Source organism: Bufo gargarizans, chromosome 2, assembly GCF_014858855.1.
Source record: "Bufo gargarizans isolate SCDJY-AF-19 chromosome 2, ASM1485885v1, whole genome shotgun sequence".
NCBI classification, from domain to species: Eukaryota; Metazoa; Chordata; class Amphibia; order Anura; family Bufonidae; genus Bufo; species Bufo gargarizans.
The window spans coordinates 192,111,388-192,135,956 of record NC_058081.1 but is presented as its reverse complement, the minus strand read 5'-3'; the positions used below and the strand labels follow the sequence as shown (position 1 = coordinate 192,135,956).

Sequence of the window (24,569 nt, the reverse complement as noted above, 5' to 3'; positions counted from 1 at the left end):
CCTCAAAAGGATTGTGCTTTTCTAATGTATAAAGGGATTGTTCAATTTAGAAATCCCATTTCAGTACAGCTTATTGGGGAATTCTGAGTTAATAGAAGAGTTAGCTCTAAAGAGAGACCTGTCCTGTCCTGCACAGCTTAGACAACCCATTGATGTAAATGGGCATTGTGTAATGATCAATTTCCCCTGGTGGGGCTGCAGGAATATCATACACCTACTGCTTGGTTTCCCCACAGATTACAGACCTATGCTAGGGGCACGCAGCAGGGGAACACTTTGTGATCATCCTGTTGTCAAGGGACCCTTCTGACAAGTAGAGATTGTCCAAAGTGGAGAAGCCCTTTAAGCAGTTTTTTTGACACATGAGAATAAATCAATGACTATCAGTTTTTTTTCTGACACCGCCCAGTAATATATTTTAGTCGAATAGTTTTCTAAGTTTGTCAGATTGTCAGGTTTTTGGTATATGAAAATATGACAAGTCGGTGTTAGTAGAGACCTTGGGACATCAGATTACACTTAGATATAAATATTGAGAACCCCCCATCAATAGGAATCCATTCTGACCAGAGAATGAGAATCAAACGCTTTCTAGAAGCATGACTGAGGATGTATTTTGTTAATATTTGTTAGGTGTAGCGTGAATCTGTTGCTCATTATTTTTACTGTAGTAGTCAATGTAAATTGCAGTTCTGGTTAATATTCCACTTTTACTGACACCCATACATGTAGATAAGCTTTTTTTCTTCTACCTGTCTTGTAGACATTATAGATAAACGTACATTATTCATGGTGTTTTCCTGTAGAAAATGGCAATAATGAGGGTTGATTATTTTTTTTTCTAGCTTTATGTTTTATTTTACATGTCTTTCATTTTTGCTCTTTAGCACAATGCATGGTGAGAGGATCCATGCACACGCTGGCCGTGAAGAATGCATTTGGTTCTCATTCTAGGTCTTTGTACAGCATTTTTCTTAAATTTAACACATTTGCATGTTTTCCTGTCCACTTGCCTTTGTCTTTAATATCTCCTTTCTTTGGCATGGGAACGCATGTGTATCACACCTCCAAGTGACTTTTCTAGTAATGCTGCCTGCGTTCGTGTCATGCATATATTAATGCCCTTTTTTTCTAACACCGTTTTAGGTCTGCAGGAAAAGTGTGGATTTGCAAGAACTGGTTAAATGGGCATGTTGCTAACATTTTAGAACCACACAAAAATACAAACGCTCAGTTATGTGGGATGAGATTGTGATATGCACTGACAGGTTAAAGAAGCACATCTGATCTTTTAAAAACACATTCTCACACATGCACTCACCTGTTAGGTCCAAAACACAGACATAGTGCCGCTACTATAAAAGGATAGGTACACAGACTCTCTTGCACTTTCTTTTTATAGTCATTTGAAATCAGGTTACTTTTTTTCTTTCCAGATATTCCTCGTCCAACTCCTCGTACTCCTCTCTCTGACCTACAAGGTGTAAACACAATACAGGAAAGGACTCCTCCTCGGTAAGTGGATTCAAGGCCTGTAATATTTTCCCCTCTACTTCAGGTCCATAAAGCTGTTTTGTATATTTGTGTTTAAAGGGGTTTTTCAGAAATAGAATGTTGATGCTCATCAATATTTGATAAGTGGGGTTCCAATGCCTGGCACTACCACCAATCAGCTGTTTGAAGAGGGCGTGGTGCTCCGGTGAGGTTGCCGCACTCATTGTAGCACCACAGCCTCATTAAAGCTGATTGGTGGGTTGCCTGGAGTTTGACTACCAGGATCAGATACTGATGACGTATTTTAAGGACAGATCATTAATATCTTACTCGCTGAAAACACCTTTAACTCTGAGAATAGTATTTTCATGCACTGCATTTTCATTTTAGGGAACTGACATGGTCAACAAGAAGACATCGCCTGTCATCCTCCAACTCCTACCTGGATGGTGGTGGAATTTTCATCAGCTCCTCCAGTTCCAATGTGAACACCAGTGATAGCAAACTACTAGAAAGGGCACATGGCATTCTTATGTAAGATCAGTTACCAAAAACAGAGGCATTGAGAGACATTTTTGTAGGAATTTTTTTTATTTTAATAGGGGTCATGGTCTACTGTTTTAAACGCTCATGGTCAGAATAAAACAGGATGGCGGAGTATTTCTCTGTTTTTAGGCACATTGTAAATTTGACGCATCAGTACAATATATCTGTCAGAACTGAACTGAAAATCAAAGGAAATATTTTTTTTTTTTTTATCTATTTACTCGCAGGCGAAACAAGAGCACAAAGTCTAAGTCTACTCTTCCTAAGGTGAGTGAGAGAGAATTAAAGCCTAGTTGAGCTCAGTGGTTTGTCACCATCCTGTGTAATTTCTTTCCATTTACTTGCAGACATTGTTGCTTTTTATTATATTTAGAATAATTCTCTTAGAATAAATCAATAATATCTTACATCATTTTCTCATCACTGCACAAATCCACAGAACCTTTTGGATGTGAAGTCTCTGAAACATCTGTCTAATCTCACCCTTCATGATCGCATTACTAAATCCCTGCTACATCTTCATAAGAAGAAGAAGCCACCGAGCATTAGTGCGCAGTTTCAGGTACAACTCTACAACTTCTGTTTATGTTCCTTTCAAAAATTCACTCTTGCTGGAGATTTTGAGTTGTTACTTTGTATCTCCCTGTTTTAGGCTTCTTTGAACAAGTTGATGGAAACCTTGGGGCAGGCAGAGCCTTATTTTGTGAAATGCATCCGTTCAAATGCTGAAAAGGTAAACTCCCTCAGACCTTTACTGCTTTGACTTTTGTCTGATTAACCATTTGTATAGCCAAGTGTCTTGGCAGTAAGAGGAAGTTGTTCACTTTCTTCTTAAAGGGGGTTTCCCATTACAGACAATGGGGGCATATCGCTACGATATGCCCCCATCGTCTGATATGTGCCGGTCCCACCTCTGGGACCCGCGCATATGCAGCCACCCTCTATTCATTTCTATAGGGCCACTGAAAATAGCCGATTGTTGGCTCGGCTATTTCCATTGTCCCCATAAAAATGAATGGGAGCTGTGGCCGGGGTCCTCCAGCCACCACTCTCCCCACTCCATTCTCAGCGTAGGTACAGGTCCCGGCTGTGGGACCCGCACCTATCAGACAATGGTGGCATATCCTAGCGATATACCCTTTTTAATTTCAAAATGACCACTTTCCTATTTGTATATGATTGCAGGGCTAGCTGTTTGTCTTTTGCATATTTCCCATGGAAAAGCATTTTGGTAGACCTAACATTTTGAATGTTTTGTCAAGAAGACTATAAAATTTGCTATGTAGAACAAGTTTTTACCATTGAAGTCTGTATGGATGACAATTATTTTATTTATTTAATACAAACCCCACTATACTTGAATTTATTCGGCCACAACAGTTTTAACACTGAGAAATATAGTTAAAAATGTTCTCACTGCACACTTCAAACTGTGGACGTTGGGAACAAATCTGATTGTAATATTGCGTTCGTGCAGCACAAGGGTGACAGCAATAAGCCTTATTCACATGTCATTGTTTGGTCAGTGATTGTGAGCCAAAACCAGGAAAGATATAGATGAAAGATCTGTTCCTGTTCTTGTTTAGAGCTGGACCTGGTTTTGGCTCAAAATCACTGACCAAACACTGACGGTGTGAATAAGGCATTAGATCGTTGGCAGAGCGTAGAGCACAGTGTTTGGCACAGTGTAGTTATTGGACAGACAGATGAGCCTGGCTGGTGCATTGAGGATAGATTATAATTTTTTGTAATGAGTTACATTAGTCAAATTGAGAATGAATCGGGGTAACAATGAGAGTTTTGGGTATTTCCACAGAGAGAAAATTCTAGGTATGTTTTAGAGATGTGGTGTGATCATGAGAGGACAGGTGATTGAATATATTGGGCGAAGGAAAGATCTGAGTTAAAATAACCCCAAGACAGTGGGTAGGCTGCCTAGGAGTTAGATTCAGTTTCCGACAGAGAGAGGACATGATGTTAGAGGCAGTGAACAGGCAATCGCTGGTGTTTTTGAAGTGGTGCAGGGCTGAAGTCCTGGGAAGAAGCATACAGAATATTTTGTGTTAAGCATGCTGCAGTATGAAATTATTTCCACTCCATTTTCAGGTGCCTTCGCGTTTCAATGACTCACTGGTGCTCAGACAGCTTCGCTACACTGGAATGCTAGAAACCGTCCGAATTCGCCAGTCTGGCTACAGCTGCAAGATTCCCTTTCAGGTCTGACTATATGTTTAGTACAAACTACAACTACCCATTCACATATAGCAGTTATATGGGGGCATTAGCTTTTGTATAAAGGGCACTCAACTAGCATCTTGTTCTCGTTTGGGCGTCTTTCTTCCACCTTGTTCATACTCCTAAAAGCTGACATAGCAATGGGCAGTTTTTATTTTTTATGTACTCTTTAAAGCTTGAATGTTTTATTCCTGCATGAAGTGACTTATAGACAATGCATGGAATGAAATACCATTAAAATGGTATTAGATTGATACCCTAAAAGCGTAATCCAGGAATTTGATATTCATGACCTATCCACTGATTTGCAAGGGTCTGACTCCCAGCACCCCCGCCGATCAACTGTTCCATGAGCGCTGCGGCTTCTTCCTAAGCCTAGGAGCAGCTCAGTCCCATTCAAGTGAATGGGGCTGAGCTGCAATATCAAGCACAGGCACAAAGCTTGGTAAGTTGTGAAAAGATTGCAGCGCTCACCGGAGCTCCTTTTGAGCTCTTCAAACAGCCGATTGGCAGGGGTTCTGAAAGAATAAGTCATGAGTATCAGATTCCTGGATAACCTCCTTTGTTTCAGCTTAAAAGAAAATAATTTACTGCGCCAAGGGCGCGTATTAGAGTTAATAGAGAGTTGTCCTCGAGCTTTAAGCTGTTTAGAGGGACGCGTCAGGGATGCCCACTGTCTCCTTTGCTGTTTGCACTTGCGATTGAGCCCCTGGTGGCTGCGATCAGATGTTCACAGGCAATAAGTGTTTTTAAATATGGATCAATTCACAATAAGGTAGCCCTGTATGCTGATGACACCTTATTTCTGGGGGACCCGTCGACATCCTTGTCGGAGTCTATGTCATTGCTTAGTAGCTTTGGAAGACTGTCCGGCCTGACTATAAATTGGCATAAATCGGCACTTATGTTTTTAGATGGGCAAGTTTCCTCGGCAATAGCTACATTAAACAATATTCCCTGTGTAAAAACTATTAAATACTTAGGGATAAACATATCACCTAGACTGACGGACTTTGAGGAGTTGAACCCGTCTCCACTGTTGACTAAATTCAGACTTCGTTCCAAGACATGGTGCAAATTGTTTTTGTCGGTAATTGGAAGAATTAACCTGATTTAAGATGATCATGATGCCCCAGCTACTATACGTACTACACAATGCCCCGACATGGATCCCACTTGACAGATTTCAGAAAAGTAACTCCGTATTTAGGGAACTGGTATGGAGGAAAGGCCAACCCAGAATTAAACTGGAGACCTTACAATACCCAAAGTCGGCAGGGGGTTTGGCATTGCCCAATCCATGGTTATATTACCTAGCGGCACAATGTCGGCACTTTAAGGGCTGGATAGATTGTGGCCCAACAGATATGACAGGTCAAATACTTAAACATGCATTGGGGGGAAGGGAACTGTTGTGGATATTGGAGGGGTCAGGAACACCCTTTGTGTATAATTGTACACATTTGGTCTGTCTGATGAGGAAAGTTTGGCAGAAGGTCAAACAATTGAGGGGTGCAGGTGGAATAATCACATTGTACCTGAATTCCTGCATCTCAAGGGCTTTGTCAAACAATGGCAGAATAAAGGAGTAATCAAAATGGAGGATTTGATGGAGAAAGGAGCACTCAAAACATTTACTAGATTACAAGAGGAGCACAATATACCAAGAAGTAGCTTATATCAGTTCCTACAAATACGGCACACATTTAATGAGATGTGTAAAAATAGTAATATCAAGGTACTTAGAGACGCTTCCCTACAGTTAATAGTTGATAGATGGGATAAAAAAAGGGAATATCTCAATGATATATCAAATGCTACTAGATAAATATCTGGAAGCGTTCCCCTTATCCAGAATAAAGGGTTGGCAGAAGGACATAGCGAGGCGCCTATGTGATACATCACGTTTCATTCTTTGTAACAATACCTTATTGTTGTACGTTTATACAATAAAAATGATCTGATAAGCAAAATTATATATATATATTTTTTTTAAACAAAGACTTGATGTGTTGCAACCTTGGTTAGTAAGTTATTTGACCACAATAGAGTTTGTGGGATTTTATTTACTGATCTTAGTAAATATCATATATACTATAATGAATATTGTTGTCTTTCCTAGGACTTTGTCACTCAGTTTTCAGTATTATTGCCAAAAAATGCTACCCCTACCCACCAGAGTATCCAGGAATTCTTTTGGAAGATGAGTCACAGCCCAGATCAGTATCAAGTTGGCAAAACCATGGTAAGCAGAATAATCTACCACTTTTCCTGCTTACCTTTTTGCATATATTTTTAGGCAAATTTATTTGCTTAAATGATTTTAATTTTTTCATTTCCTTTTAGGTTTTTCTGAAGGAGCAGGAGCGACAGTGCCTCCGAGACATGTTACATCAGACAGTATTACAGCGCACCGTTCTGTTACAGCGGTGGATAAGAGCCATGCTGCAGCGCAAGAGATTTTTGCACCTTAAGGATGCTGCTATCACTATTCAGGTATATACAGGGGGATTTTGTCAAGACTGATGTTTCATAGGCCAGGCCTAATCCCCTGTGTGCTGAAGCGAGATGCACACGCCTCTTAAAAAATTAGGAACGTCTCTGGCCTGCTGTGAACCAGAAATTCATATCTGCGCCAGCTAGATCTGAGGTATAATTTACACCAGTTTCTCTATATTTGGTTTTATTACAGAGATACTGGAGGCATTACAAGAAAAGGTTGAGTGAAGAGGAAATGCAAGCCAAAGAACATACCCTTCATCAGGCTGCTTGCATTATCCAGTCCTGGTGGAAAGGTTATAAAGCTAGAAAAGATTACCAACAGATAACAGAATCAACTGTTATCATACAGACATTTTGGCGAAAAAATTGGCTTCATAGGCAGAGGGCAGCAATATGCATCCAAACTGCCTGGAGGGGCCATGTCGCAAGGAGGCAGTATAAATGCAAGAGAAAGGACATTGTTACTTTACAAGCAGCATGCAGAGGATTTATAACAAGGCGAAGGTAATATATTACATTATAGCAGAGATTTTAATCTTTCGGTATTGGCAAACCGTTACTTTTTCTTTTTTTTTTTTTTTTTTTAAACAGGGTACGGTCATTAAAGGAAGACGTGCCAAACTACTCGATGCAGGACAATTCCCTAGAAGATAATGCCGTCTTCAATTCCCCATTGCAATCTCCTGACACTGATGTTAGTCACTGGGAAGACATCTCTGAACAAAGCCAACCAAACTCCCTAAATGCAGCACTCCCTGGAAGGGCTGGTGAAGTTCAGTTTAGAGAAAGACCAAAGTCTTTGGAAGATCCTAATCAAAGGAAGGTGGTCCGAGCCAAAAGAGAAAGCCGTCGCATGAGAGAGCTAGAGCAGGCACAATTTAGTCTTGAGTTGCTGAAAGTACGTAGTAGTGGAGGCGCGTCTCCATCAGATGAGAGGCGTTGGTCTGCAGAATTAATTCTAAATAAAGTTCCAGATACCCCTGAAAGTGAGGGGTCTTTTGGCAGCTTGGAACTTATAAGCTGTGAAGAAAATACACAGCCTTCTGAGGAACCTACATCAAATGTGGTATCTACCTACAACAAACCGTTCAGCTCCCCAACTCATAGACATCCTGAAAATTCCAGTGAACTTTCAGAAGACCTCTTTGAAATACCCAGATCTTTGATTTCTCAAGAACTTGACTCTAAACCAGTGAGTTCTCAGATAAGCAAATCTGTTAGCTCACCTACAAGAGACTTGGCAAACACTCCTAGAGATGAAACGCAGACTAGTGATGACAAACCAACAATACACTCCAGTAATGAACACCCAAGTCCTTCCATTTCTAGCAAAGTAAGCTCCAGTTCTTCACCGGTAAAAACACACTCCAATAGCGGGTCACCTTATTCTCATTCTAATGGCATACCTTGCGCTTCTTCTGGAGAAAACTCAATCTCTGGTAGAGAAGAAAATGTTTCTTTCAATGGACATATTACATCATCTGTTGAAACTTCTTTACCTACAGTCCTAAGTCCTACAGTTAAAGAGTCTCTTGTCTCTGATATAAAAACTGTCCCATCACAAAACAAAGCCTCCTCTGAGATCCATAAATGTTCCACGCCCCATCATCCCCCTTCACCTTCAAGCAATGCAGTTGATATTGCCTGGGGTTCTTCATCCAGTTGGAGGCAAACGCCTCCTGCATATGAACTGTCTGAAAGTGCACCAGCCAAACCCTCCGTCCCGTTTTCTTACAAGACTCACCCTCGTGAGCCTCAACTTTCCTGTAGCCTCCCTACCTTTTATGTCCCAAACCAGGGAACGCTGAGAACACAGGAGCAGAATGATTTTGGAGTTGCTCCCACTGACACCGTCCTTCAGAGACTTCAGAAGCTTAATAAAGAAAAGGAGGAGCTTCAGAAGCAGCTGCAGCAAGAAAAAGAAAGACTTATGATGGAGCAAATTCGCAAAGAAAAACAAGAGTTGGATAGACAACGTAAACTGCAGGAACAACAGGGACATAATCGAGATCTAGATAACCGTTTGCACTTTCCAAAGAGTACCACAAAGAATCAGTCTGATAGGCCTCAGTCTCTTCTGTTACAGAATACGCACTGGAAGAGCTCTCCTGCTAAGACAGAGATCAAAGGCTTGACAGTTAAAGGGAAGACTGGTTTAGTCTCACACAATAACCGTCCAGTTAGCATGTTCTTGGATCAAAGGGAGTTACGAGAAGCTCCCAAAGGAGATGTGACAGGAGACATAGGTGATTCAGGGAGACGTCCCTGGTTGCACAGCACTGTGAATTCCAACATCTTTTTTACCCCAAAAGGGAACATTAGTAGTGACTCAGAGTAAGTGTTGTATTGACATTTCTGGCAATTATGTTAGCATTTAAAAGTGGACTCTCTTTCCCCCTAGAATTGCATTCTGGTTTATATAGACACAGTTCCTAATGTATCCAAAACTTTGACCACAATTGCAGGAAAACTGAGACAAAAGGCCATATAAATACAGTTTAGGGGAGATTTATCAAAATTGGTGTGAAGAAAACTGGCTTGGTTGCCATTTTTTCTTCACATCAATTTTGATAAATGTTTTTTTGCTGAGGTGGTGTAGTAACGGCAGAGGAAACTGCTTCACCATTACCACTGCGTGAGAATATTGTAGGGAGATGATCGTTTGAGGCTACAGTGTATTCACACCTGGTTGATTTGCTGAAAAAAGTCTTAAAATATGTTTCATACTATAAATTGTGTTTATGCAGCCTATGCATAGATTTCTTCAAACCCTGTTTGAACAAACAGGACAGTCACAAAAATTTCTGCACCAAATCTGCCATGTGTGAATATATCCTGAGTGGTCTACCAGGACTTGCATAGTTGTTAGGAGTACCATGGTTTTTCATGATCTTTTAATCATATTTTCACATCTGATGTTGTAATATTCTATCTTCCCCTCTGTAAGAGCTTCATCAAACTCCATGTATACAGAAATATCACATAGAAACTAGAGGAGAATACCTCCATACATATGGAATCTGGAGGAACGTGTCACCATTTTTTGGGGGGATTCTTACAGAATATGACAGAATAATCCTCCATATGCTTCTTTATGACAATGTAGGTAGGAAGCAGAGTTGCCAACCTAAATTTTTATTTCATCTAGACAATTTATCAAAAAATCACTGCATCCAACATTTGTTTTTACGAACAAATTGGAAAACTGTAAAGAACTATAAATATTATCAGTGATGCATATCTATAGGTCAAATACTAATAGTGAACATATTAAGGGCATTTACTGTGAGCTCTCAAATGCGGAGAATTACAAAATGACCTGCTCAAGTACCAACAAAGAAAATCATGGACACAGGGAAAAAAGCCCCCTATTTTTACGGACTGCCCAGGAATTTCTGGACAGTTGGCAACCCTGGTAGGAAGACGTACAGTAGAGGCCTGCTGGACCGATGGGCAGCCCTATTACAGATCAGTTTATAACAGAGCCATATTATGGCGATGCACATGAACCTTTATAATTGTTTTGGGCCTTTGTTCAGTTTTAGCTTTTGTAAAGTTGAATGCTCTTTCTCGCTCGTATCATTAGGGAACACAGGACAGTGGGTATAGCTGCTTGCTGCCACTAGGAGGCGACACTAGGCTGAAAAGTGATAACTCCTCCCCTGCCGGCTATACCCCCTTTGGCCTGGAGAGAGCATGTCAGTTTTTAGCTTAGTGTCGTAGGAGGCAGACCTCCCTGCTTTAGCAGGGCGGCTTCCTTTTTCTTATTTTTTCTTTCTTGTTATCTTTTTCCCTTTTAGGTAGGGGAAGCAGAGGCGCCTGCCTCTATGTCTTCCCCGGGAGCTAAACCGGTGTCGGATTCCCTCACCACTCGACCTCCCCAAGAAGCAAAAGTGTACCAGGGCAGCCCAGCTCCCCAGCTTCCCGCCAGCCAAGGGTCACCTGAATCTGGCGAGACCCCCCGCCATTTCAGTCTCCTGCCACTTCGGATGAAGAGGTGACCCTGCTGGTACTCTGAGAAGGGGTGAAGAGAAGAGGATGAAGATGGGGGGATGAGTAGTACGGATTGGGTGAGTATTCCCCCCCCCCCCCTTCGTCACCTCATGCTAAAATGGAGGACATTTTCTTCAGGGTGGGCCCCCACGTTACCCCAATGTATGTTTTTGTGCCTCTGTCCATGTCTGGGGGCCTGGGTCCCCCTATCTGCCTTCTTAGGCCCTGCGACCTGCGCCTATTCTTCCTGACCTGCGGGGTGGGCTCCCGTGGCCGGTAACTGCAGGGCACATTCCTGTTATTCCGGGTGCCTCACTTTATCCGACCCGCGGGGTGGGCACCCGCGGCCGGTATGCAACCAGGGCGCCTGAGATCGCTGCTCCGGGCCCGGATGAACGATTGGCTGGGCGCCGAAAATTTTGGCCCCGACTTCACTTCGGGCCTACCTGTACTCGGCCCGCACTGTTTCTTTGCGGCCCACGGGGTGGGCACCAGCGGCCGATGGACGCAAGCGGGCACATCACGCGTACCGATCCAAGTCTCTCTGTTTTCAGTGGTTGGCTTTGAGGCCGCAACTTTCATTCCAGGTATGGAGGGGGCGAGTTCATCCCTCAGGTGCAAATTCTTCCCGCCTAGCTGTCCCCCTTCCCCAGGAGCTGCTGAGCTCCGCCCCTGGTACTCAAGGCAGGCTTAACCCTTCATGGTCAACCACCTCTTTGCAGCCGGCACCGGTTTATCCGGTATTTTCTCTCTGCAGGCCACGTACCTTAATTTCAAGGAATTTGGACAAGAGGCAGGAAGGGGCTGTTCGGCGGGGGAAATCCATAGGTGGTGTACTTGCACTACCTCGGGATACAGTACTTGCCGTATATGTTACTCGCTTTCATAGGTGGTGTGATTGCACTGCCACTGAGTGCAGTGCTTACCGTAGGCATTACCCCCTTCATAGGTGGGTTAATTACACTACAGTTGGATGCGGTTCTGACTATAGCGCTACCCCCTTCCTTAACCGGAGGATTGCACTTCCACTGGATTCTATTCCATCAGTCGTTTGCCACCACCATGCTTCCTGTGGCATTACCCCCTTCCACAAGTGATCCGTTAACTGGGGAATCACTAGGCATCTTTGCATGCTATGATTCAACTACGCAACGACACTTCACAGGTGGGCCATGGCAACAGTCTGTACCCGCTGGTGCCTTGTACTCTTTATCTAGTGGTATATGGATTCTGCCACTGGATACTGTGGCTACTTCCATATTGTATCAGTCTTTTCTTCTGTCGACCTTTGTTCTCTCAGGGGGGTTACCCAGAAACACTTATGTGTCCTAGAGACCCCCCATCCCCATAGGCCTCCACTGTTCAGGTCGGTCATGGTATTGCTCCTCGACAACGTGTAGTGCGCACGCCATTACACAGAATATTGTGATTATGATCCAGCGAGCCAAATGTTTTTCTTTGTCCACCACTCTTCCTTATGTAGGTGAGGGTGTTATGCTGGCACTCTGCAGTGGCTACTATAGCGTGTTCTCCTCCGCAGGGGAGGTTTTCACGCTAGGGTTAGAGATTGTAGTTGCTGCAGTGGGGCAGCCCCCCGCATGTAGGGGTTCTACCCTGCACTGCTTTGGCGGTTGCTCCTATTCAGCGCCCTTTTCAGGTGGAGTGTTTAAGATTAGCTCTGCTTAACTGGGACAGCATGGTACCATGGCTTGTACTGGATGTCCTCAGGCCTCTCCCCTCAGTTTTACACTGGTGGAGCATGCTATAGCTCCTACTGTACAAGGGGTATTTGCGTCTCCTCTACATACTAGGGTTCCTTCTGCACAGCTCATTTGTCAGGTGACGGATTCTTCTAACACTGGGATCGGTGGCCTCTACAGTGTGGCTGCCTCCTCAGCTGGAGTATGGCGTTATCATTACTCTTGTGGTTTCCCTTGTATGGCCTCCTCCTCAGGCGGAGTATTGCATTACCAATAGATTCTGTAGGGCGCCAGTCTCAGATGGCAATGGGCTTTAGCCCTGGCCTCTTCTGGTTTAGACTACCAATAATTGGCCGTTGCTCTGCCAACTGTTGTCTACCTTCCACTCTGGCTTTGCGATGGCGTAATTGCCATAGCTGATCAGCACCTACCTTCGGGTGCGCTCTACTGGGTAGCTTAGTCCCTGCGCTACTCGTCTACCACTAGATTGCCGTTATAAGCGGGACTTGGGTGCTAATAGTTGATGCTGGGACGCCATCGGTACTACCTCTTCTCAGATATGAGCAATGTCTACGTCACCTCAAGCCAATGGTGGTCACTCCTTTCACGGCTCATTCCGGGGGTGGACTACGAGTCTCCCTACGCCCAGCAGAGCGGGTGTCTGTCACGACTTGCCACCACTGGTAGGGGTTTCGTTCTTGGAACGGAACACCCTTTTCCTTTCCTGTCCCTCTTCGAGCTGGATGGCTGACCACCTTCCCTCTTCTGTCTGTAGGACCAGTATCCATGGGTTGTACGGCTCTGGAATCCCATCTCTACTTTTTCCACGTGACCAGGGTTCCTCGGGTACGGTGGGGGTGTTGGACGTCGTAATTGCACTCCTCCCGGCAAGAGTATTTCTCTCAGCTTAGTCCTACTCATCATTCTAGGAAGGCGGAATTCCAGTGGAGGGATCATCCACCCGGTGTTTTTGGGAGTTGATAGCTCCTTCTTGTACGTACATTTTTCTTTTTTGATGAACATAAGGCAGTGCGCCACCCAGTATTTTCTGTCTTTGCAGAAGCTAGTCGTAGTCGCCGCGTTCCACGTCATCACAGACATGGGTGTCTCTTCTTTCTCCCTCGCATTATAGAGAGCGAGCTCTCCATCAGCCATGTGATTTGGCCTCTAAGGTTTGCTTGTCCATGACTAGCGCTTCCGCCGTACGAACTTTACCTGTTTTTTCCTAGACGTCCTTGTCAAAGCTTGGCGGCCTCCAAAGGGATGTTTTCCAGGTATATATGTTTGGCAGCTGCTCGGGCATTCCTCTCCCGGGGCAAGGCACTGCCCAGCGGAGTTGTGGCCCACCCGACCAGTGGTCGGCGCTTCTCGGGTTCATCTCCTCCATGCATCAGCTTTCCAGTTGTAGAAGGCAGTGTCTTGGTCTTCGGGGCATCCTTCCTAGGCATCGGCGGATGCTGCTGTGAGCAGCAAAGTCTTGCAGGCGGCAGTGGATTACGCATCCTCGAGGGCGTTTCTCCATGGGCGTGTGATTTGTTTCCCTCCCCGTGGACTGCTTTAGGACGTCCCACGGTCCTGTGTCCCCCAATGATACGAGCGAGAAAACAAGATTTTTGTGAACTCGCCTGTAAAATCTCTTTCTCGCTTAGTTCATTGGGGGACACAACTCCCACCCAGTGATTTCTGTTTGCCGCAAAAATGATGACGGTTGGTGGGCCAGTATGGTCCTCAGTTCTGGTTCGGTCTGACTGGCATTTGTCAGTTATTGGTTGTTTACCGTATGGTTTTTCTCCTACTCCTATTGCTTGGGCACAAACTGATATGCTCTCTCCAGGCTGGAGGGATATAGCTGTCAGGGGAGGAATTATCACTTTTCAGCCTAGTGTCGCCTCCTAGTGGCAGCAAGTAGCTATACCCACAGTCCTGTGTCCCCCAATTAACTAAGGGCTTTCACACTTGCGTTCTTTTCTTCCGGCATAGAGTTCCGTCGTCGGGGCTCTATGCCGGAAGAATCCTGATCAGTTTTATCCTAATGCATTCTGAATGGAGAGAAATCCGTTCAGGATGCATCAGGATGTCTTCAGTTCAGGACCGTAACGTTTTTTGGCCGGAGAAAATACCGCAGCATGCTGCGCTTTTTGCTCCGGCCCAAAATCCTGAACACTTGCCGCAAGGCCGGATCCGGAATTAATGCCCATTGAAAGGCATTAATCCGGATCCGGCCTTAAGCTAACTGTCGTTTCGGCGCATTGCCGGATCCGACGTTTAGCTTTTTCTGAATGGTTACCATGGCTCCCGGGACGCTAAAGTCCTGGCAGCCATGGTAAAGTGTAGTGGGGAGCGGGGGAGCAGTATACTTACCGTCCGTGCGGCTCCCGGGGCGCTTCAGAGTGACGTCAGGGCGCCCCACGCGCATGGGTGATGTGATCGCATGGCACGTCATCCATGCGCATGGGGTGCTCTGACGTCATTCTGGAGCGCCCCGGGAGCCGCACGGACTGTAAGTATACCGCTCCCCACTACTACTATGGCAACCAGGACTTTAATAGCGTCCTGGCTGCCATAGTAACACTGAACGCATTTTGAAGACGGATCCGTCTTCAAATGCTTTCAGTTCACTTGCGTTTTTTTCCGGATCTGGCGTGTAATTCCGGCAAATGGAGTACATGCCGGATCCGGACAACACAAGTGTGAATGAGCCCTAAGCGAGAAAGAGATTTTACAGGTGAGTTCACAAAAATCTTGTTTTTTCTTTCCCAAAAATGACAGGAACTTGTTCTTTATGTCTGACTGTTATGGTTCCTTTTTATATCTTCAGAATTTATCCCTTTCTGGTACTGATTTTATAACTTTTTATTACAGCAATTCTTCCCTTCAACCTCATCGATCTGCACGCAGTGAACTTCCAAGGAGGTTGGATGCCACTGAGCCATCTGGAATAAGTGAGGTGAGTTTCGGTCTGGCCACAAGAATAAAAAGAGTAATCTGTGTAGGAGATTTCGTTCATAGGTTTGAATCCTAGGCTTTTTTTAGGTGAGTTGTCTAGCATGTCCCCATTGTTTGTTTGTTTTCCACATGTTCTTTTACTACGTCCTACACTTTGTAGATATTCCATACTGTTATTCCATATTGTTTGGTTTTCCCAGTTTCTGATATGTGAATTTACTTTGTTCCTTTATGTAGATTGATTGACCCTCCTCCTTCACGTGCTTGTGTTTTTATTTTGTGTTCCCCATGTCCGTTGTCATTTTGTCTGTCAGGCGCCACATAGACGGAAAGCTCGTATGGCACGAACCCGATCAGATTTCATGACTAGAGGAGGTCTTGGGGGGGGAGACTCTGAGGAGGATTCAGATGAACAGGGGGAGCGGATTCCCCCCTCTGACCCAACTGTGGAATCAGGCAGACTGATCCAGGCATGTCACAGCGACTCTGAAATGGTAAAGTCCATTAACAGACACTGAACGTCTAGCATTACTTTTTGAGGACATGCGCTATGTATAAACTTCCTCCTAATGCTTAGACTTCTATTACATATTATGTATCACCCAAGAGATGTTTTTCATCACTTCACATTGATCGTTTTATCGACTTCTAACCCTCTACTAACACACATCCTACATTTAACATTCTCTTACAATCTATTTTTAACCTAATACTGACTATACTGTATGTACATATATGCAAATGTGTGTGTTGGGGGGGGGGGGGGGTCAAAGATGGGTTGGGCATGTTGCATTTCAAGGTAAATTAGTCGTTGCTAGAAGTATCTGGTAGTGGTTTTTCTTCCTCTCCCAACTGAGAATACATGCACGCTCGGCAGAGCCCAGTGTGTATGTGTATAGAAAGGTCAGGAGGACTAGCTGTCTGCTAAACCACATATAAAGTTTATGGCCAGGTTTAGGCTTGGGCTACACGTACCGCATAACATGAAGATCACAATGCGACATCTAAAGATAATCAATGGAGTCGTGATGTGACACTCAACAACCCAAAACAGTTGCAAAAAATCCTGAAGTATTGAATTTTTGGTCACAAGTCACAAATGACTTTGCCATCATGAACCACAATGCAAGTCAACTTCTGACTGCAACTAAGACTTTTTTAATTGGCTAGTGACTATATTGCTCTATAGATGTTAAGTCCTTTAGATTAGCATAAAAAATGCCCTCTTGCAATAAGATCAGATGACGCAGGGCCTCATTTTTTCACTGAACCTTTCCCATGGACTGCAAAAAAACATAAAACGGTACTACAATTTAAGATGTTTATGGGATATCAAAAGCCTGCCTGCTGGCTCCAGTTTCTGGTCTCCTATCTATTGGGAGAATGAGGTCTGCTTTTCCCTAGTATTGTATTTTATGTGAGATGCTAAATCCGCCAAATGTTTCATTACTTCCATAAGTACAATAAAATTAGCCAAATGCTTGCATGGCCACCTGTCCACTTTGGAGTGTCATACAGGGATCCAAATACCCCATTCTGCCAATATGTGCAACCCAGAGGTAAATGCTCAAAGCAGCATTAGTATTTACCTGTCCTTGCTCTCGCACTATGTGCCAATCCATTTCTATCGAACATGAAAAATATATGTGAGCAGCCACCAGACACAAGCAAGTCTATGATCAGTTGATCGGGGGCAGCTCTGAATGGCATCCAGACCACATGCTGCCCCTTGGCCTCAGGTTGTACACTCCTTGCATAAGGGAAGCTTCTCACACTGGCACTCTAAAATCAATCAAAATATATATTTGAAATATACAATTAATTGGTCTCATTTGGATACCGGGTTGCACTTCTGTACAGATTCAATAATCCCCTGCAATTGTGAGTGTAGTGCCAGGCACACACAAAATGATTTCTGTGACCTGCTCCAAAAAATAAAATTGCGTGCCATAAGGGCACACCACTAATCCAGAATACTGTGAATAATCTGGAGTAGCTGCACTCAATAATTTGTGATGTTTTTGTGTATTGTTCCTACTTGTGCGTTTTTGTAAATCCTGATTTAGAAGTAGTATTTTATGATATTAATATTTTTTATTGAGAGCAGAAGGATGTGTTGGTTTGCAAACAATTTTTTGTCCTTTGAACAAACTTTTCTTTCTTTCGGCTGGCATTCACAGGTATAAAATAAAGTAAAGAATGCTTTTATATGAGGCCGACTAATAAGATGGCGTAATAGTTAGTTAGCATAATTATCCTATATTGAATGGTTATATTTATCTTGGGCTTCTTTCACATTTGCAGCATAGTTCCGGCAATGCCGGAAATAGATTGCTAGGTGTACGATAATCCACAACAGCACACGGCACTCACCTTAAATCTTTGCAGCTTTATTTGTAGATAAAACTAGATGGAGGCAGGCACAGCACACTCAAAAGGCTTACAGCTGTTTTGCGCTCCCTGCGCTTCCTCAGACCTCACTAGACCTCAGATTGCTAGGTGTAATCTGTCTATCAACATACTTATATATGGATTTTTAGAGCGCATGCTTCAGCAAACCAGTCTCTCAGATTAAGACAACCTTTCACCCAAAATGTAATGCAATCTGTAGGCAGCATGTTATAGCGCAAGAGGAGCTGAGCAGATTGATATATCTATATATATAGTTTTATGGAAAAAGATTCAGTAAAACTTGGACACCTGGAAGAGGTTTGGCTGGCTAGGAGAAGGAGGCCTGGGCACTTGCTGGTATGTGGACCTTCCCACTGGGCACTTGGCACATCATTTGTACATCGAATCAGACTTCTATTTTCTAGGGCTTGAAGCCACCGGCAAGGGAAAATAAAGGTATGCTCTACATGCTGTGAATGTCAGCTACATATATATAGTATTCTGGCAGTAGATTAATAGGTAAAAATGAGTTGACTGATTCTCTTTATGATATCCTGTTGTACGCCTAATAGGTTGGAAACATTAGAGCATATCAATAGTGTTAAAGATGGAATCAAATCTACCAGGCCTGAGTAGAGCAATGAATGCAGTAGATGTTGCCATTTATCCTTTATAAGTACTACCTGTACGAACATTTGACTGTCCAGAAAATATAAGAAGTTGTAGGGTAAATGTATTAACATGATCTTCCTTTGGACAATCTTATGATATTTTCACAGGCAACTTGTATCATAGGTCTTCTGCCTTACAGATATCTTAGCTGTGTCTGAAATGTACTTATTTCTCCTAGATGTTACAGAAAATTCAGGGTGTGGAGAGGCTCAGCAAACTTCAAAAAGCTGTGTCTCAGGGAGAGATGTCCCGCTTACTACCTGCTCAGCGCACTACAGAGCAAGACTCCAGGTAAGCAATTTTTGAACAGTTCTCCAAAGCGCATTTGCACTATCGCATCTCCACTGCAAGACTCGTCTTTTTATTTGGTGTTTGAAAAAAGGAACAAAATCTTTTTATGTGTAGATGATATACAGTATGTACATATTTTTTGAGATTGTATAATTCATTGATTTATTTGTTATGTCAGACCTCAGAGAGGAAAGATTCGCTTTTGGGGGAAGATGAAAGCAGCAGAAAAGTTGACACCACAGACAGAGGTGCTAGAGATGGACACAGATACTTTAGGGAAAGAAGGAATCCATTTCAGTGATGGTAAGCGAGTTGCTGTGCTGCCTACATATATACAAAATATTTTAAAAAATGTCTGCCATAACAATACAACTGCCGATAGTTAACCCATACTCAGTATGGTAATGATATTTTTGAGAGCAAATTTCACCCCATTTGGAATTTTCTTCCAGCTTCCCCCTGCATTGTATGCAATATTAAATGATGCTATTAAAAGGTATTTGTCCCACAAAAAAACAAGCCCTCATGCGGCTAAATTGAAAGGGGAAAAAAATGGCCCGAAATGCAGGGAAACTAAACGAAAAAGCAAAACTTGCAAATATTTTATACTGACAAAAATCCAAACTGGAAAAAAAAATTATTTTCTTGGATTGGCCATATTTTGATCCTCATTACCTTTTCGTAGTTATGTCTACATAGCTGTGTGAGGGCTTTTTTGTGAGGTGATCTGTCGTTTTTATTGATACCATTTTGGAGTTTGTGTGACATTTGGATCACTTTTTATTCCATTTCTCTGAAGTGATGAAAAGAAATGGCAAATCAGCCATTTGTTTTTTTTCCCCATTACAGCGTTCACTGTACGGGATAAATATGTTTATATTTTAATAGTACAGACATTTTAGGGGGTGGTGGTGCAAATGATCTTTCATTTTTTTATTGTCTATTTAATTTTACTTTTAATATAAGGAAACTGTGATTTTTTTTTTTTAAACTCTTGCTTTTTTTTTTAAAGTCCCGCTAGGGGACCTGAACATGTGATTATCAAATCGCTTCTTCCATAGACTGCAATGAATTACCATTGCAGTCTATGGAAGATTGAATACATTCCTATAGAGCCCTGCCACGAGTAATAGCACCACTGTGGTAGCCATGACAGCCGCTAGAAGGCTTGAGGTTACCACTGCAGACTAACGACTCCCCCGATGTCTACGCAGGTGAGCAGTTCAGGCCCCATGAGCTGCACCAGATGCTGTGGTCACAATTGACTATGGCATTTGAAGGGTTAAATGTCTGCGATCAGCGTTATCGCTGCACTCTGTGCATCCTTGCTTTTATCTTGGGATTACTGGAGTTTTAACATCCTCACAATCTTCACCTTCTGTTGCTTTGTTCACTCACGGTCATTTCTAACATACAGACTTACTCCACTGCCTTTTGGCAGAGACTAGCCATGTGTCCCCTACATCAGTGTTTTTACAACTTATATTTTAAATAGGCTAAGCCCTTTTCTGTTAGTGGATATTAAACATGTTTGACTTTGGCTGTCTCCCAGGGGATCCTGGATTATTGCTTGTTCCTCAAAGTCCTGATCTTATCCGAGGACGTGAGAAGGAGAATAAGGACCCATCGCCTAAGGTGCAACGTAGAAGGAGTTTGAAGATCAGTAGTGCTGCTTTGGAACCTGCACAATGGCAGGATGAGCGGGCTCAAATCATTTGCAGTGCCAGTGACTTGAAATGTATGAACGAATTTTTGCTGAAAAAGGTAAAGTTGTTTAGGCTAAAAAAAAGGGAGATTCTTTTTTTTTTTTAAACTCGTTTTATTGAACGAATAATCCTAAAAGTACAAATTACATCGGTATACATGGAGGTCGATAAGACATTCATGAACAGTACCATATACATGCTATTATCAATAAAGGTGAAATGACAATTCACATTTGTAGTGCATATACAAATCAAACATATTTGGCATATCACACTTGAGTGATAGGCACATATCTAGATTATCCTAGCGCTGCATTGAGATCAGCAGAAAATCTAGGAGTTGAGTACATAGTTTGCGTGGACGAGCACCAATTTCCCCACACCTTACCAAATTTCTGGAGCAACCTCGGTTTTTGAATACAATGTTCTCATAGGACGCGACATTATTCACTAACACTTTCCATTGATTGAGAGGACTCCTCTCGCCCATCCAACGGATCGCAATTGCTTTTCGTGCGAGAAAATAAAAAAAAAGGGGAGATTCTTAATTGTTTAATCCATCAAAAGCATGTATTTATTTATGTTACTTTGTTATGTCTGCTTTACCAATTTACTCATTTTAATGAATCTTTGTGAAGTTAGCAGCTAGAAGATGTGTATCTTTATATTTATTATTCAATCTGTGAATCTTCACCAGATCGGAGTTCCCGTTTGTCCAGCATATTAGGTACTTGAGTACTGGATACTGGATGAGAACTGGATTGATTTATCAATAGATTAATCAATAACACATTGCGAAGTACCATGAATGGTTATTTCATAAGATACCAGACTAGCCCCAGATATCATAATGCAAGTTTTCTAATGTTTTACTCATATCTCTCTATTTATGAGTTTTGTTTTCTCCTGTAGATTGGTGATCTGGATTCGGAAGATGGAAAGAAGGATTCTATGGTTGATGTTCTTTTCAAACGAGCTTTAAAAGAATTCCGCCAGAACATTTTTAGCCTCTATTCCAGTTCACTTATGGTACTACTATTTCAAGAATTATTGCATGCGAGGGTACTTTCACACTAGCGTTATTCTTTTCCGGTATGGACTTCCGTCCTAGGGGCTCAATACCAGGGGAAAAACTGATCAGTTTAATCCTAATGCATTCTGAATGGAGAGCATTCCGTTCAGTATGCATCAGGATGCATCAATTCAGTCCCTCTTACGGTATTTGGCCTGAGAAAATACCGCAGCATGCTGCAGTATTTTCTCCTGCCAAAATTCCGGAACACTTGCCTGAATACTGGATCCGGCATTAATTTCCATTGAAATGTATTAATGCCGGATCCGGTATCAAGTGTTCCGGTAAAACGAATCCGGTTTCCAGGTCTGCGCATGCATATATCCCTTCCTGCAGGGACCAAGCTAATCAGTTGAGCATGCCTGGTTTAGTGCAAAAGCAGTAGGAGAAGCCAGACACAAGAAAATTACATTATGTACAAACCCAGAACCACGCAGGCCCGAAAAGGCCCATAAACTAAAAACTGGGTGGAAGCTGTGTCCCCCCAATGAACGGAAGAGAAACAGATTTTATGGTGAGTACAAAAATCTAGTTTTCTTATCCGTCTCATTAGGGGACACAGGCATTGACCATGGGAGGTTCCAGAGCAGTCCCTGAGGGTGGGCTTAACTAGAACCCCCCTTCCAATCAGAGAACTGCTGTTTGCAAAACTCTACGGCCTAAAGAAGCGTCAGAATAAGCAAAGGTGTGAACTCTGTAAAACTTAGAAAAAGTATGCAAAGACGACCAGGTTGATGCCTTGCATGCCTGAAGGGCCGAAGCCCCGTGATGCACTTCCCAAGAGGCCCCCACTGCCCGAGCCGAATGAGCAATCACCCGGAAGGGTGGGGCCCGGTCCTTAACGCGGTACTCTTCCACAATAGCCAAACAAATCCATCTGTAAAAGGAAGTATTTGACGTTGCCAGTCCTTGTCTCGCCCCTCTGGAATCACGAACAAGGAATCCGTCCACCTGAAAGATGCCGTCTGGGACAGATAGATACGCACTGCACGCACCAGATCCAGAGTATGGAGCGACTGTTCGAGGATGAGATGGGTCTGGACAAAATGAAGGAAGAATAATCTCCTCATTTAGATGGAATGTCAACACCACCTTCAGCAAGAAGGACGGCACAGAGCAAAGGCCCACCTTATCCTGATGGAGGATCTGGAAAGGCGACCGATATGACAAAGAAGCGAGTTCCGACACTCTACGAATAGAAGTAATTGCAACCCAAAAATCCACCTTATGAGACAGGAAGCGCAGCTAAACCTGCTGCAAAGGCTCAAACGGAGAAGATTGGAGAGTGTTGAGCACTAGATTAAGATCCATTGGAGGACGGAAGGGGGGCTGCAGAAAAGTCTGAACCTTCGAAAGCGAAGCTAAATTTCGCTGAAAAGGAATGGGGAGAGCCGACACTTGCCCTTTGAGAGAGAGCTGAGAGCCAGCCCCAAGTCCATGCCCGACTGCAGGAAAGCCAAAAGTCGTGGCAAAGAAAAACGAACGGGAAACAGCTGTCTCTGCTCGCGCCAACTAAACTAGGTCTTCCAAGTCCGGTGGTAGATTCTGGAAGACAACAGCTTCCTGGCACGAATCATAGTCTGGACCACTGCATCGGAAAAACCCTGAGCCTTCAGTGCGGCGGCTTCAACAGTCATGCCGTTGAATGTAGCGACCCTAAATTCGGGTGGAAGATCGGCCCCTGCGACAGCAAGTCCTCCCAAAGAGGAAAAAGGCAAGGTTCGTCAGCGTGAAGTTCGACTAGGGATTCGCGCCACACCCTGCGCGGCCAATCTGGGGCCACAAGAATGACGTGCAGTCCCTCGGACCTGATCTTCCTGAGAAGCTGGAACACATGAGGAAACTTGAACAGACTCCACGGGATCACCAGTGCATCACATGCCAGGGCCCTGGGGTCCCTGGACTGTGGGACAAAGTCCTCGATCTTGTTGTTGAACCGTGAGGCCATGAGATCCACATCTGGCTGACCTGACCTCTCGCAGATTTCCCGAAAGACCTGCAGATGAAGAGCCCACTCGCCGGGATCGAGACGCTCCCGCCTAAGAAAGTCCGCGATTCAATTGTTTACGCCTGGAATGTGAACTGCCTATAGCGCCGGAACCTATTTCTCTGCCCAGCTGAAAATCAGTGCTGTCTCCTCCATGACTATCGGGCTCCGGGTTCCGCCCCCTGGTGATTGATGTATGCCACCGCCGTGGAGTTGTCGGACTGCACCCGCATCGGACAACCCCTGAGATGGTCGGCCCAGTGTTGCAGAGCGAGTCGAATCGCCCTCAACTCCAGAACATTGATTGGAAGGGAGCGCTTCTCACGTGACCATAACCCCTGGACCCGAGGGCTGTCGGGGTCCGCTTTTGAAGCATTATCTGCCACCAAGCATGAGAGCCATAGGGTACGGCGAATAGCCACCAACAGGGCTGACGAGCGAGCCATAAACCTGGCTGCGTCCAAAGATGCTTCACAAATATATGCACTGGCATGTGAGAGCTGCCACATCTGCAAGTTCCTCCGAGGGGACTCCCGAGTCTAGGCCCTGACGTAAATTACTTGCCCACTCTCCCATAGCCTTGCTTACCCATGTAGAGGCAAACACCAGCTGCAGCGCGGTGCCCACTGCTTCAAAGGCAGATTTTGCAAACGCTTCCAGCTTCTTATCTTTGATATCAGAAAAAGAAGCCCCATCCGCCATGCAAGGTAGTATGTTTAGCCAAGCGGGAAACTGCCGGTTCCACTATAGGTGGAGTCGACCATTTCTTAGTCAAATCCTCCAGGAAAGGATGTTCAAGCATTTTGGCAACATGAAACGTTTATCAGGTAAATTCCACCCATTGGAGAGAGAGGAATCAAACTCCTGGTGGCTGGGGAAACACTTGTGCGAATGCCAGGACTTCCTAAAGGAAACGCCCACGCTGGCAGATGACTGAGCAGAATCCTCAATCTGCAACGTCTCAATAACTGCCGTAATTAAATTGTCCACCATAGAGGATAGTTTGGGCGACTGACCCTCCGGTAAGACATCCT

The 24,569-nt window shown here is 43.9% G+C and overlaps 1 protein-coding gene across 4 annotated transcripts in view; it reads left to right on the top strand.

Annotated features, from left to right (window-relative positions):
• The window catches only part of MYO9A (myosin IXA), a 118,069-nt gene that overhangs the window by 67,317 nt on the left and 26,183 nt on the right, over positions 1–24,569 (top strand). For 3 of the 4 annotated variants that reach the window (XM_044279823.1, XM_044279824.1, XM_044279825.1), the window contains 16 exons: positions 1,437–1,515; positions 1,885–2,028; positions 2,268–2,307; positions 2,480–2,602; positions 2,693–2,773; positions 4,147–4,257; positions 6,398–6,520; positions 6,622–6,771; positions 6,968–7,281; positions 7,369–9,111; positions 15,333–15,417; positions 15,731–15,910; positions 18,658–18,770; positions 18,949–19,073; positions 20,323–20,534; positions 21,389–21,505. In XM_044279823.1, the coding sequence (XP_044135758.1) occupies positions 1,437–1,515; positions 1,885–2,028; positions 2,268–2,307; positions 2,480–2,602; positions 2,693–2,773; positions 4,147–4,257; positions 6,398–6,520; positions 6,622–6,771; positions 6,968–7,281; positions 7,369–9,111; positions 15,333–15,417; positions 15,731–15,910; positions 18,658–18,770; positions 18,949–19,073; positions 20,323–20,534; positions 21,389–21,505 (3,740 nt within the window). The remainder of the gene's footprint in view (positions 1–1,436; positions 1,516–1,884; positions 2,029–2,267; positions 2,308–2,479; positions 2,603–2,692; positions 2,774–4,146; positions 4,258–6,397; positions 6,521–6,621; positions 6,772–6,967; positions 7,282–7,368; positions 9,112–15,332; positions 15,418–15,730; positions 15,911–18,657; positions 18,771–18,948; positions 19,074–20,322; positions 20,535–21,388; positions 21,506–24,569) is intronic. The other variant, XM_044279826.1, reaches the window with a different exon arrangement.